The sequence below is a fragment of the Dasypus novemcinctus genome, chromosome 18, assembly GCF_030445035.2.
Source record: "Dasypus novemcinctus isolate mDasNov1 chromosome 18, mDasNov1.1.hap2, whole genome shotgun sequence".
NCBI lineage: Eukaryota > Metazoa > Chordata > Mammalia > Cingulata > Dasypodidae > Dasypus > Dasypus novemcinctus.
The window spans coordinates 62,971,095-62,985,507 of record NC_080690.1 but is presented as its reverse complement, the minus strand read 5'-3'; the positions used below and the strand labels follow the sequence as shown (position 1 = coordinate 62,985,507).

Sequence of the window (14,413 nt, the reverse complement as noted above, 5' to 3'; positions counted from 1 at the left end):
TGGATTTGGTTTGAGGATTTTTACATATTTATTAATAAGGGATATTGATGTAATTTTCTTGTACTGTCTTTATCTGGCTTTGGTATTAGGGTAATGCTGGCCTCATAGAATGAGTTAGGAGGTAATCCCTCCTCTTCTATTTTTTGGAAGAGTTTGAGAAGGATGGGTGTTAAATCTTTTGGTGATGTTTGGCAGAATTCAGCTGTGATACTATCAGGTCCTGGACTTTGCTTTGTTTGGAGGTTTTTTTTTTTGGTCTTTATTTTTTTAATGTTACATTAAAAAAATATGAGGTCCCTGTATACCCCCCACCCCCCTCACCCCACTCCTCCCCCCATAACAACCACCCCCTCCATTGTCATGAGACATTCATTGCATTTGGTGAATACATCTCTGAGCACCACTGCACCTCATGGTCAATGGTCCACATCATAGCCCACACTCTCCCACAGTCCACCCAGTAGGCCATGGGAAGACATACAATGTCCGGTAACTGTCCCTGCAGCCCCACCCAGGACAACTCCAAGTCTCAAAAACGCCCCCACATCACATCTCTTCCTCCCACTCCCTACCCCCAGCAGCCACCATGGCCACTTTCTCCACACCAATGCCACATTTTCTTCGATTACTAATCACAATAGTTCATGAATAGAATATCAGAAGTCCACTCTAATCCACACTCTATTCTTTGTTTGGAGGTTTTTGATTACTGATTCAATCTTTTGGTTATTGGTCCTGTTGAGATATCTTGTTACTACTGTCATCAGATTAGGTAATTTGTATGTTTCTAGAAATTTCATCTAGCTTTTCTAATTTGTTTGTGTATATTGTTCATAGTACTCTCTTATAGTACTTTTTATTTCTATAAGGCTTATAGGTCCCTACTTTCATTCTTTCTTTATTTTTTAAAATATATTTTTTATTTATTTTTGAAAAATAACATAGATCACACAAAATGTTACATGGAAAAATACAGGTGGTTCTCATGTGCCCCACTCCCCACATCCCCTGCTTTCCCCACGTCAACAACTTCTTTCATTAGTGTGGTAAATTCATTACAATTGATGTACCTACTTTCATTCTTTTTTTTTTTTAAGATTTATTTTTATTTTTTTCTCTCCCCTTCCTCCCTCTCCACCACCCCAGTTGTCTGCTCTCTGTGTCCATTTGCTGTGTGTTCTTCTGTGTCCACTTGTATTCTTGTCAGCAGCACTGGGAATCTGTGTCTCTTTTGTTGTTGTTGCGTCATCTTGCTGCACCAGCTCTTCCTGTGTGCAGTGCCACTCCTGGGCAGGTTGGACTTTCTTTCACACTGGGCAACTCTCCTTATGGGGCACACTCCTTGCGCATGGGGCTCCCCTACCCGGGGATACCCCTGCATGGCAGGGCACTCCTTGCGCACATCAGCACTGCGCAGTGGGCCAGCCCCACACAGGTCAAGGAAGCCCTGGATTTGAACCGTGGACCTCCCATGTGATAGGTGGACACTCTGTCTGTTGAGCCAAGTCCACTTTCTGCTACTTTCATTCTTGTTTTTAGTTATTTGTCCCTCTCTTTTTCTTTGCAGTCTAGCAATTTTATTGATCTTTTAAAGATGTTTTTGTTGATTTTCTCTATTGTTTTTTCTTTTCTTATTTATCATTTATCTCTGCTCTAATCATTACTCTTCCCTTCTACTAACTTTGGGTTGTTTGCTCTTTTTATTCTAGTTTCTTTAGTTATGAAGTTAGGTTATTGACTTGTGATCTTTCTTATTTTTAATGAAATTTTTTTTTAAAGATTTATTTATTTTTTAAAATTTCTCTCCCCTTTCCTCCCCCCCAGTTTTCTGCTCTCTGTGTCCATTCACTATGTGTTCTGCGTCCAATTGTATTATTGTCAGTGGCACTGGGAATCTCTGTCTCTTTTTTTTGCATCATCTTGCTGTGACAGCTCTCCATGTGTGCGGTGTCACTCCTGGGCAGGCTGCACTTTTTATGCATGGGGCAGCTCTCCTTACGGGGTGCACTCCTTGTGCGTGGGGCTCCCCTAAGCAGGGATACACCCCTGCATGGCACGTCACTCCTTGCGCGCATCAGCACTGCATGTGGGCCACATCACCACACAGGTCAGGAGGCCCTGGGTTTGAACCCTGGACCTCCCATGTGGTAGGCGGATGCTCTATCAGTTGACAAATCCGCTTCCCTGTAATGATTTTCTTGCATCCCATAAGTTTTGGTATGTAGTATTTTCATTTTCCTTCATCTCAAGGTATTTCCTAATTTCCCTTGTGATGACTTCTTTGACTTACTGGTTATTTAATAATGTGTTATTTAATTTCCATTTATTTGTAAATTTTCCAGTTTCCTTCTGTTATTATTTTTTAGCTTTTATTACATTGCGGTCTGAGAAGATATTAATACTTTGTATGATTTCAATATTTTAAAATTGGTTAAAATTTGATACATGGCCTAACATATGGTTTATCCTGGGGAATGATCCAGGTGCACTTGAGAAGAATGTTCTGTGTAGCAGTGTATTCTGCTCTCATTGGATGGAGTGTTCTACACATGTCCATTAGGTCTAATTGATTAATAGTGTTCAAGTCTCTATTTCCTTTTTGAATTTCTGTTTAGATGTTCTTTCAGTTATTGCAAGTGTTGTATTGAAGTCTCCCACTATTAACGTAGAACTATTTCTGCCTTAAGTTTGGTCAATTTTGCTTCATATCTTTTGTGAGAGCATATATGTTTATAATGATTTTATCTTCTTGCTGCTTTGAACTTTTTCTCAATATTCAGTATTTTTCTTTGTCTTGTATAATCTTTTTTGACTTAAAGTCTATTTTATATGACAATAATATAGCCACTCTGGCTATCTTTTTTTAAAAAGGATTTATTTACTTATTTCTCCCCCACTCCCCATTATTTTTGTGGTTGCTATCTGCTCTCTGTGTCCATTCACTGTGTGTTCTTCTGTGTCTGCTTGTCTTCTCCTTAGGCAGCACCGGGAACTGATCCTGGGACCTTCCAAAGTGGGAGAGAGGTGCTCAGTCTCTTGTGCCACCTCAGCTCCCTGGTCTGCTGTGTCTCTTGTTTTCTCTCCTCTGTGTCTCTTTTTGTTGCGTCATCTTTCTGTGCTAGCTCCCTGCATGGGCCAGCACTCCTGCGCGGGCCAGCATGCTGTGTGGGTCAGCGCTCTACACAGGCTAGCTCTCTGCTCAGGCCAGCTCGCCTTCACCAGAAGGCCCCAGGAATCAAACCCTGGGCCTCCTATATGGTAGAAAGGAGCCCAATCGCTTGAGCCACATCCACTTCCCTCTGGCTGTCTTTTGATTTCTGGTTGCATGGAATATGTTTTTCTATCTTTTTTTTTTTTTACCTCAACCTCTTTGTGAATTTGTACCTTAAGTGAGTTTCTTGTAAAAAGGATATAGATGGATTATGCTTTTTCACCCATTCTGTCAATGTCTGATTGTAACAGGGGATCTTACTCCATTCACATTTGAGGTAATAACGGGAAAGGAAGGCTTTATCTCTGCCATTTAGCTACTTTTTCTGTGTATCTTATGTGTTTTTTATCAATTACTCCATTATTCCTTTATTTGTATTTAACTCATTTTTACAATGTCTCATTTTGATTCCTTTCTTCTTTCCTAATTATAATGAGCATCACAAACTAATAACCTAGTTCAACTAATACCAACCTAGTTTCAGTAGTATTCAAACACTCTACCCTTACATATCTCTGTTCCTCTCCCTTTATATTATTATTTGCTCAGATTACATCTTTATACACTTTATGCCCGTTAACATAAATTTTAAATGTTATTTTACACATCTGCCTATTAAGCCTTTTTTTTCCCAAAGATTTATTTTTCATTTCTTTCTCTCCCCTTCTCCCCCCCCACCCCCCCAAGTTGTCTGCTCTCTGTGTCCATTCACTGCCTGTTCTTCTGTGACCGCTTCTATCCTTATCAGCGGCACCGGGAATCTGTTTTCTTTTTGTTGCGTCATCTTGTGTCAGCTCTCCGTGTGGGGCAGGCTGCACTTTCTTTCGCCCTGGGCAGCTCTCCTTAAGGGGCGCACTCCTTGCATGTGGGGCTCCCCTACGCGGGGGACACCTCTGTGTGACAGGGCACTCCTTGTGCGCATCAGCGCTGCGCATGGGCCAGCTCCACATGGGTCAAGGAGGCCCGGGGTTTGAATCACGGACCTCCCATGTGGTAGACGGACGCCCTAACCACTGTGCCAAGTCTGCTTCCTGTGCCTATTAAGTCTTGAAGCAGGGAAAAGCAGTTACAAACCAAAAAGTATAGTAATACAGGATTCTGTATTTACCTATGTATTTTAAGCTGTCTTTTTTTCTATGGATTCAAGCTACTGCCTTTTATTTCAGCCTGAAGGATTCCCTTTGTCATTTCTCACAGGGCGGGTCTTCTGGTAATGAACTTTTTCAGCTTTTGTTTATCTGTAAATGTCTTGATTCTCCCTCATTACTGAATGATAATTTTACCTGATATAGAATTCTTGGTTGATAGTTTTTTAAGTTCTTTATATATGCCTCTGCACTGTCTCCTGGCCTTCATAGTTTCTGAAAAGAAGTTGGTTCTTAATCTTATTGGGGATCCCTTGTATGTGACAGGTTGCTTCTCTGGCTGCTTTCAAATCCTGTCTTTGGATTTTGACAAGTTCACTATCATAGTATAGTTCTCTTCGAGTCTTTCATGCTTGGAGTTCATTGAGCTTCCTGGGGGAGACGGTGTAGCCCGGTGGTTTGAGTGCCTGCTTCCCATGTATGAGGTCCTGGGTTCAATTCCCGGTACCTCCAAAAAAAAAAAAAGCTGTGATCAGCAGTCAGACCACACACCCCCAAATATTGAAGGAATAGGTCCTTATACCACGCACTGGCACCACCATGCTGCACTCGGAACCTGGGTGCAGTCTCCACTGCTGCCTGCCCCCCACCTGGGGGATGGGAGATGGTAGCTGCCGCAGGCACATGCTGTTCACTGATATTTACCACAATTAACTAGCCTCTTCCTCCAGTTCCTCCCTGGATGCTGCAGTGTTCCATTGGATTGTGGACTTTCAAAGTAGTTGACTGCAACAGTTGCTGCCAATTACATAGTTACTTTGACAGAGAAACTGATTCCTTGGTCTTCCCACAAACCTTTTTTTTTTTTAGCTAGTCAGGTTTTGAAGCCTGGATTGAATTGTGGGCTAATCTCAGGGCCCAAACTGTTTTGTCTGCGCTCCTGGAACCATAGTAGCTGTCATCATTCGCTACCCACTCATTCATTCATCCAGCACGTATTTTTTGAGCACCAGCTCCATGCCAAGCCCTGTGCTAGGTGCTGGGAACACAGTAGGGAGCAAAACAAAAAGTGTCCTCAAGGAATTTACATTCTCATGGCGGCATCAGGCAATGAACAGACAAATACGTCAGAGGTAACGCTGTGTTAGATGATAAGTGGCAAGAAGAAAAACTAAGCAGACGGGGCTAGGAAGTTTTGGAAACTGGAAATGTTAGATACAGTGGCCAGAGGAGGCTTGAGTGAGAAAATGATACTGCATAAAGGAAGACCAGATGGTAGTGAGGGTGCAAGGCAAGAGGTGGGTGGGAGAAGAGCCATCCAGGTGGAGAGAGACCCCAGCCAGTGCAAAGACCCTGAGGTGGGAGCCCACCTAGCATAGTCAAGGAGCCATAGGGAGGGCAGGTGAGGCCGCTGGCCCTGTGCTCAGGGCTGGGCTGTCCTGTGAGCGAGCCGCTGTTATTCCTGTGTACAGAGGAAGAATTCTAAGATCAGCGAGGCTGTCACTAGCTGAAGGCCACACGGGATTCAGCAGAGCCCTTCAGTCCTGTGCCTCAGGGTTTCAGAGACATCAGGGTTTATGATTCCTGGGGTGACACCAGGGACAGCAGTGCTAGAGTGTGGCGTCCTGGGGCATCTATCCTGTGGCAGAGGGGTCCAGGGCCTCACATCCCGAGGAAGCCGTGGGGCACTGGGAGGGCCTGGGGCCCTGGCCCCTTACCAGCAGGTACAGATTGAACAGCAGGCCTGCCTGGGGTCACCGGGACCCAGCTCAGCCCTGATGGTCGCCTCCACCCCCCCCCCCCCGGTCCCCATTCGCAGTGCGCCAAGTGCCGGGAGTCGTTCCACGGAAGCCCGCTGGGTGGCCAGCAGTGCTACCGCCTCATCTCGGTGGAGCAGGAGTGCTGCCTGGACCCCACGTCCCAGACCAACTGCTTCCACGAGCCCAAGCGCCGGGCACTGGGCCCCGGCCGCACCGTCCTCTTTGGCGTGCAGCCCAAATTCACCAACGTGGACATCCGCCTGACACTGGACGTGACCTTTGGTGCCGTGGACCTCTATGTCTCCACCTCCTATGACACCTTCGTGGTCCGCGTGGCCCCCGACACGGGTGTCCACACCGTGCACATCCAGCCACCCCCGCCCCCACCACCCCCACCACCCCTGGCTGATGGTGGGGCCCGGGGGGCCGGAGACCTGGGGGGTCCCGGAGCCGGGAGTGGGCCAGGTGCTCCCGTGGAGCCGCGGGTGCGGGAAGTGTGGCCGCAGGGCCTGATCACCTACGTGACGGTGACAGAGCCGTCAGCGGTGCTGGTGGTGCGGAGTGTGCGGGATCGCCTGGTCATCACCTACCCGCACGAGCACCATGCCCTCAAGTCGAGCCGCTTCTACCTGCTCCTGCTGGGGGTGGGGGACCCAGGCGGGCCCGGCGCCAACGGCTCAGCCGACTCGCAGGGCCTGCTCTTCTTCCGGCAGGACCAAGCCCACATAGACCTGTTCGTCTTCTTCTCCGTCTTCTTCTCCTGCTTCTTCCTCTTCCTCTCGCTCTGCGTGCTCCTCTGGAAGGCCAAGCAGGCCCTAGACCAGCGGCAGGAGCAGCGCCGGCACCTGCAGGAGATGACCAAGATGGCCAGCCGCCCCTTCGCCAAGGTCACCGTCTGCTTCCCGCCTGACCCTGCTGCCCTGGCCCCTGCCTGGAAGCCGGCTGGGCTCCCGCCACCTGCCTTTCGCCGCTCTGAGCCCTTCCTGGCACCCCTGCTGCTGACGGGGGCCGGTGGCCCCTGGGGCCCTGTGGGAGGAAGCTGCTGCCCGCCGGCCATCTCTGCCACCACAGCCGGTCTCCGAGCTGGACCCATCACCCTGGAGCCCACCGAAGACGGCATGGCGGGCGTGGCCACGCTGCTGCTCCAGCTGCCTGGCGGGCCCCACGCACCCAACGGCGCCTGCCTCGGTTCAGCCCTTGTCACCCTGCGGCATAGGCTGCACGAGTACTGCGGGGGCGGCGGGGGCACTGGGGGCAGCGGGCATGGCACTGGCGCAGGCCGGAAGGGACTGTTGAGCCAGGACAACCTCACCAGCATGTCCCTCTGACCCGCTGTGGGGTCCTTAGCCCTTGCAGCCAAGCCCTCGATGGGGCTTCCTCGGACTTGGGGTTCCTCCTGTACCTGGGGGAACCCTGGATACTATCTCCTCAGAGACTTCTGGCTCTGGGGGGTCCCCAGGCAGGGCCTCCTTTGTTCTGCATTTGACAATTATTTATTGAGCACCTACTGTGTGGCAGGCAAAGCAGGCACCAAGACAGCAAGGTTCCCTGATCTCACAGAACTTCGGCTGTAGTGAAGGGAGACAATCAGCACACAAGTGGGCGACTATGAGTGTGTCAGACAGGGGCGCATACTGTGGACATCAACAGGAGGTGGCATTGAGGGACTGGGGTGGGGGGTGCGGTGGAGTCTGCTGGGCATTCAGAGAAGCCAGACTTCGATCCGGAGATGAACCAGGCACAAGGAGGGCTGCGGGAAGCATGCTCCAGGCCGCAGGAGCTGCAAGGGCAAAGGCCTGGAGTTTGTTCTGTGGCCGGGGGAACCCGGCTCAAGTGTGAGGAGACAGCGGCCAGGGTGGTGGCAGGGAGGGGCCAGGTTGCCCAGGACCTTGCGGGCCCAGGAAGGGCTCTGGGGTTTATTCTCAGGGCAGTGGGAAGTCACTGGACGTTTTATGAGGGAGAGTGATACCGGAATCCAGTGTGTCTATTCAAGAGGCCGCTCGGCTGCAGTGTGGAGAATGGGTTGGAGTGGTGAGAGAGGGTGGTGGGCCTGGGCAGGGGGCGGCGGTGAGGGGGTTGGGGTCAGAGGCAGGATGTAACAGTGAAGTGGCTGTCGGGGCGGGGAAGGGGAGGAAGGCAGGGTGAGCTGCTGAAGTGTGAGTGGACAGTGGGGTTGTTTATGGAGGTAGGGGAGAGCAACAGTCCCGTTTTAAACACGAGATGCCCTTTAGACGTTGCTTCATCTGGGCCCAGCAAGGAGACGGAAACCACTCTTGAGTATTTAAACAGAAGGAATTGAGTGCAGGGATTTGGTTGCGCTGGTGAAGAAGACAGTGCAGTGCCCAGAGGTGAGCAGGAGCAGGAAGCCGCTGCTGCCACCTGCAGGCTGGAGGGACCGAGTGCAGCGGTGCGGAACCGCGGGGCGGGGCTGGGTGGGGGGCTCAGAACGCTGCCACCCCACCTGGGGCTGGGGTTGGGGGCTGTCGAAGTGGAGATGAAAATGCAGAACCAACTACACGCAGCCTCGTCCCAGACTGCTGCCCTGAAGAGTTCTGGGTCCCCAGGCTCCCCCCACCCCACTGACTTCCTTGGACTTCTGAGCTCTCCCCTACCCTACGGGGACGTCCCCTCAAAAAATAAAAACAAAACAAAAAACCAGCTGTCTTCTCAGACTCTTTCTTTCCCAAGACTCCATCCCCCAACTGCTTTTCTGGTCCTTGGGGGGTGGACTCTGCAGCTTCCCCTCAGCTCGGGGCCTGTGCCCCGCGTGCACGTCAGAGGCGGGAAGAGGAGAGCGATGGAGGTAACAAATAGCGAGCGTGGGGGAGCCCAGGGGTCCACGCACACTCTGGATGCTGGGGAGGGGTGGGGGGCTTGGCTCCTGGGCCTGGGCCTGACTCCTGGCTTACAGGGCAGGGTAGGGGGATGTAGGGGGGTACCACCACAGAAGAGATAAGACCCCTCCCTACACAGGGAGACCCCATTTGTCCATTTGTCGCTGAGGGAAGACAGTGCCTCGGTGCCAGGCCCTGGTTTTACTCTGGGCTCAGCTCTAAGAGGGAAGCGCTCAAGCCAGACTGCCTGGAGGGGGACAGGAGGACATAGCAAGATGAGCTTTCTCTAACTCAAGGGGACTCAAAACCGGAACTATCTGCCAGCGCCCAGGGCAAGCAAAAGCCCTGACAAATGGGAGTGGGGGAGCAGGCAAATGTGTCCCCTGAGTGGGCAGCAGCAGCTCAGCGAGGGCTCCTGGCTGGGCCTGTTAAAACTATGCATTTTGGAGCATTACTACACAGCCTGGATTACAGTTGATGTTGTAGTTTACACTCTCTCCCAGTCCATTCAGTGGATTATGGCAGGATATATAGTGGCCTGCATGCTCCAAAATGTCCTCATCAAATGCAGTGAATGTTCCACACTAATGAAGAAAGTTGTTGAGTTGATGTGGGAGGAGTGGAAGGTGGGGGGGGTGTGGGGAGTGGGGTATATGGAAACCTCTTATACTTTTTAATGTAACATTTTGTGTGATCCATGTATCTTTAAAACAAAAGATAATAAAATAAAAAATTGAAATAATAAGAACAGAAAACAAAACAATATGCGTTTTCCGTACAACTCACCCCGAAGCTCGGGCCAATTGCTTCATGTGGTGCTCAGCCCGAGGACGCAGCTGGACTTAGGGGTGTGCGAGTCGCCGCTGTGGTGCGGAGATAACATGTTTTCAGGTGTTATGGGCAATTTAAGGGATTTTCAGGGATTACTTTGAGCGCAGGAGTTTTGCCTTCAGGAGCTGACGGCAGACCTGACCTCCCAGGTGCGGCTGTGAGCTGCCGTCCATCGAGTTCCATATGCTGACAGTTGGCTCAGCATGTTACAGCTGTGGTTTCACTTTAAAAAAGCGTTTCAGCTTGAAGTAATTCTAAACTCACAGGACAGTTGCAAAAATAATACAAAACCCATACAGAGAACTCCACCATACCCCCCAGCCAGATAACAGATGCACCACTTTTGACATTTTGCCACATTTGTCATAGCTAGCTCTCTAAGTCTATCGATCTACCTAACTACTTGCTTTCTAAACATTTGAGAGTAGATTGTATACATCCTGCTCAATCTACAATATGCTAGAAACTAAAAAGGCATCTCTGTAATGATTCAGTAACTATAATCATTTAACTCTTAACTTGGTTATACCTTCTCTGAGCTGGCATCTCCGCACCTGTCCTCACGCACTGTCTCCACTTACAGTGGGCCCCACACTGTGTTCTCGGGGCTGGGGAAACAGCCGCAGACAGGTCCCTGCCCTCGCAGAGCTGACAAGCCAGGGAGTTCCCGATAATAAACAAATAAGTAAAAGATGCAGCATGTTGGAAAGTGACAAGGAAAACAAGGCAGTGAAGGGGTGGGGAGGGTGGGGCTGGTACTTGCTATTACATGTGAGAAGGAAAGGCTTCTCTCATAAGCTGTGGGAGCCGAAGTGGGAGTGAGCCATAGGGTGTCTGGGGGAAAAGCATTCCAAGTAGAAGGAACAACCAGGGCAAAGGCCCTGAGGTGGGCATGGGCCTGAGGTGGGGAGACAGAGCCACGGAGGGCTCTGAGCAGAGGAGGGCTGGCACCTGTCATAGGTGTTCACAGGGTACCTCTAGCCGCATGTGGGAAAGACACTGTAGGAGCAGGGGTAAGAGCTGGGAACCCACTGAGCAAGCTGCTGCATTAGCTCAGACTGGCGAGGACGGTGGCTGGACCGGGGTGGGGGCGACAAAGGGGAGAAGTGGTGAGATTCTGCATCTGTTCGGAAGGTAGAACCAACAGGATCTGCTGACAGACTGGACGTTGGGTGAGAGACGAAGTGAGTGAGCACCTGGAAGAATAGAGCTTGCTATTTTTTAAGACGGGGAAGACTGAAAGGAGCAGGTTGTGGTGTGGTGTGTGCGTGTGTGTGATCAGGAGTGAGGTCTGAGACAGATTAAATTTGTGATGCCTTTTAGATGTCCACATGATGATGTCACTGGATAATTGGATACACAGATCCAGAGAGAGAGAGGAGAGATACAAATAATATGCTAATGTTACAGTAGTTGCAGTATTATTCACAATATAATAGTAATAACAATGGTTTATTGCATTCACATTTTGGCCTTTCTATCTGTTCCATCTCTTGCTCTCACAGTAGCCATATGATGCATCAGAGATTGTATCCTCACAGAGGAGGAAACAGGCTCAGAAAGGCTTACTAATTCCCTAAGATAACACAGCTACTAAGTGACAAGAGTCAGGACTGGATCACAGGTCTGTCCAGTTTTGAGCCTGAAAGCTTAATCGGCTAGTCACCTTTGCAGTAAAAAGGGTGTATTGGGGACGGACTTGGCCCAGTGGTTAGGACATCCTCCTACCACACGGGAGGTCCGCGGTTCAAACCCCAGGCCTCCTTGACCCGTGTGGAGCTGGCCCATGCGCGGTGCTGATGCGCGCAAGGAGTGCCCTGCCATGCAGGGGTGTCCCCCACGTAGGGGAGCCCCATGCGCAAGGAGTGCGCCCCATAAGGAGAGTCGCCCAGTGTGAAAGAAAGTGCAGCCTGCCCAGGAATGGTGCCGCACACACGGAGAGCTGACACAACAAGATGACGCAACAAAAAGAAACACAGATTCCTGTGCTGCTGACAACAAAAGTGGACAAAGAAGACCCAGCAAACAGACATAGAGAACAGACAACCGGGGTGGGGGGAGAAATAAATAAATAAATAAATCTTAAAAAAAAAAAAAAGGGTGGGTTGAACTGGATGGCCCTTCAGGATTCTGATTTGCTCCAGAGAGCATTAAACTTGGCTGTTGTATGTTTTGGAGACAAGGGGCCCCCCACACCTGTTAGAACTGTGTGCAGCCCAAGAGTCCATAGGTATTGAATGAGCAAGAGGGTGCTCCTTTTTTTTTTTTTTTTAAAGTATATTCTTTTTTTTTTAAAGATTTATTTGTCCTTGCACGTGGGGCTCCCCTACGCGGGGGACACCCCTGCGTGGCAGGGCACTCCTTGCGCATATCAGCACTGCGCATGGGCCAGCTCCACACCCGTCAAGGAGGCCCGGGGTTTGAACCGCGGACCTCCCATGTGTAGACAGACGCCCTAACCACTGGGCCAAGTCCGCTTCCCGAGGGTGCTCCTAAACTTTACCTTTAAACTCTAGTGCGCGACTGCCTTTCTGGTTTTGCATATTTTCCGGATCCCAGCAGCTGAGGTTTTACTTGTTTAGGTGAGGACACCCTAGCTTAGAGACAGTAGGGACCAGCCAAGGTCATCCACAGCCAGCCAGGGTCAAAGGCCCCACCCTGGAGCGTCGAGTCTCCTCCCCTACCTAGGTATCCTTCCTCTGGCCGCACCTCCCTCACCAAACCTCTCTCTCCGCCCGGATTCCTTCCTTGGGACAGAAAAGGACGTAGGCGTTGTTGGCTTTCAGGTTTTTTATTGTGGGTGTATTTTCAGCGGGACAGCGGCGGAGGGGCAGGCCCTCCCAGGAGGGGACACAAGGGGCCAGGCGGGACGGCAGGGGAGGGGGAAGAGGATGGAGGACAGCTTTACTGCCGGATCTTCAGTTCCCGCGCCATCTGGCAGAGCGCGCAGGGCAGACAGAAGGTGAGGGTCGCCCAGTCGTGCCCGATGGAGCCCTGAGGGGTGGAAGAGGGAGGTGAGGGCCCCTGCCCTGGGTGCCCGAGTCCGGCTCCGCGCCCCGGCCCCCCTGGCTGCCGGCCCGGCGCGCACCTGGATGCAGTAGCGCTCGCGCATGCCGGTGCGGAGCGAGTGCAGGCCTCCGGGCAGGTAGGGCGCGCAGCAGCACTCGCCGAAGTCGTCGGAGATGCGGCAGGCGAGGCACAGGGGGGCGAAGGTGCCGCACAGACCTGGGCGGGCGCGCGGCCGTCAGGGCGGCGCCTCCTGTGGCTCCGCCCCGGGGACGCGCGCCCGGGGAGGGGGCCGAGGGTCCCCGGCGGGGTTGAGAGGTGCAGGAAGCCAAGGACCGGTCCCAGAGGGAATCCGGGATCCGAGGAGGGGGTGGTTTGGAGAATGGGAAATCAGGGTTTCAAGGGGGAAGTTGGGGGGCACGAGGAGGGAAGGCGAGGGTGCAAAGGGGGCGCTTGAGGGTTCGAAGAGGACGTGAGCGTTGGGGGGTGTAAGGGTCCCAGGGAAGGTTAGAGGGTGGGAATCGCCGGGGTCCCCGGAAGGGCGGTGGGCGTGGGGGCGTGGGGCGCGGGAGCGGCTGGGGGACCGTCCCCCCGGGCCTGGGGCGGGGCCGCGGGCGCTCACAGACGGGCATGTCGTTGCAGCAGTCCGTGAGGCCGGTGTGCCAGTCGCTGAGCTGGGTCTGGTAGCTGCTGCTGGCGCACTGGGGCTGGCTGGTCACAGGGTAGGACATGGCTGCGGGGGACACCGGGGGTCAGCGGGCAGCCTCCCAGCGTCGCCGGGGCCCCCAGCCGCACCCCCCTCTCTGCCGGGCAGATGGGGCGGGGCCTCTGGGCCGCCCGCGACAGGGACAGCACTGCGCTCCCCTTTCCCTCCTGTCGCATCTGGGCAGGGCGGGGGCTCCACACGCCCTCCGGTCCCTGCTGCCGCTGCCTCCTGCACGTCTGGTGGGGCTGGGGCTGGGGGACTCCTGCACGTCTGGGGAAGGGGGGCGCCGCATCAGGGCGAGGCCAGGACCAGCCGCTGCCTCCACCGCCTCTGGGCCTGGGGTGCTGGCTTCCCGCATTTCGGGGGCCTCTGGGGTGGCAGTAGGCGCCGTCTGTCTTCGCAGTGAGGATGCCCCGGGGAGGGAGGGTGGCTGATCCATCCAGCAGTCCCACCTTTGCCTCTCACGTTGTCGTGCATCTCAAACTGCATCTTGCAGGCCCTGAGGAGGTGGCGTTGGGGACGGCGGAGGTGGCTGCGTCGACAGCGGCGGAGTCTGTTCAAGGGACTCTAGAGACTGGGGGAGGGCAAGGCACTGGGGGGCTGGGGGCTGGGCTCTGGGGAGGGGGGAGCTGGGGAGAAAGAGGCCAGGTCAGCCTGCCGCTGGGAGAGACGTGCAATCAGGGATGGGGGGGTGGGGGGCGAGAAGCTCGCCCATCTCTTTAGAGCGGCCCGACAGACCCCAGGAGACCTCCTCAGCCCAGAGGCAGAGCTGGAGAGAGAAACCAAGGGACAGAGACAGGCAAAGGCAGAGGCCGGCGGGAGAGACAGAGCCAGGTAGATCCCGAGAGCGCTGCCGGGCCGCCCACACCTGTCCAGCATTTCCAAGCCTCTGCAGGCCCATCGGGCAGATGGAACACCCAGGCTCCGAGCAGTGAAGGGAGGGGTCGAGGGGGGGTCCTGGGCCCCAAGACTTCCAAACT

At 52.9% G+C, this 14,413-nt stretch overlaps 2 protein-coding genes across 2 annotated transcripts in view; one reads left to right on the top strand and one right to left on the bottom strand.

The window, feature by feature from the left end:
- MEGF8 (multiple EGF like domains 8) overlaps window positions 1-7,521 on the top strand; it is a 53,747-nt gene extending 46,226 nt beyond the window's left edge. Inside the window, 1 exon segment of the mRNA XM_058280321.2 lies at window positions 6,116-7,521. Within this exon segment, the coding sequence (XP_058136304.1) occupies window positions 6,116-7,384 (1,269 nt within the window). The 3' untranslated portion in view covers window positions 7,385-7,521.
- Window positions 7,522-12,501: 4,980 nt separating this feature from the next.
- CNFN (cornifelin) lies at window positions 12,502-14,044 on the bottom strand. The gene is made up of 4 exons (XM_004469497.3): window positions 13,886-14,044; window positions 13,350-13,460; window positions 12,810-12,946; window positions 12,502-12,715 (listed from the first exon to the last, which is right to left on the bottom strand). The coding sequence occupies exons 1-4, from the start codon at window positions 13,920-13,922 to the stop codon at window positions 12,626-12,628; spliced, it is 375 nt and encodes a 124-aa protein (XP_004469554.2). The 5' UTR covers window positions 13,923-14,044; the 3' UTR covers window positions 12,502-12,625.
- Between the last annotated feature and the right edge of the window lie 369 nt (window positions 14,045-14,413).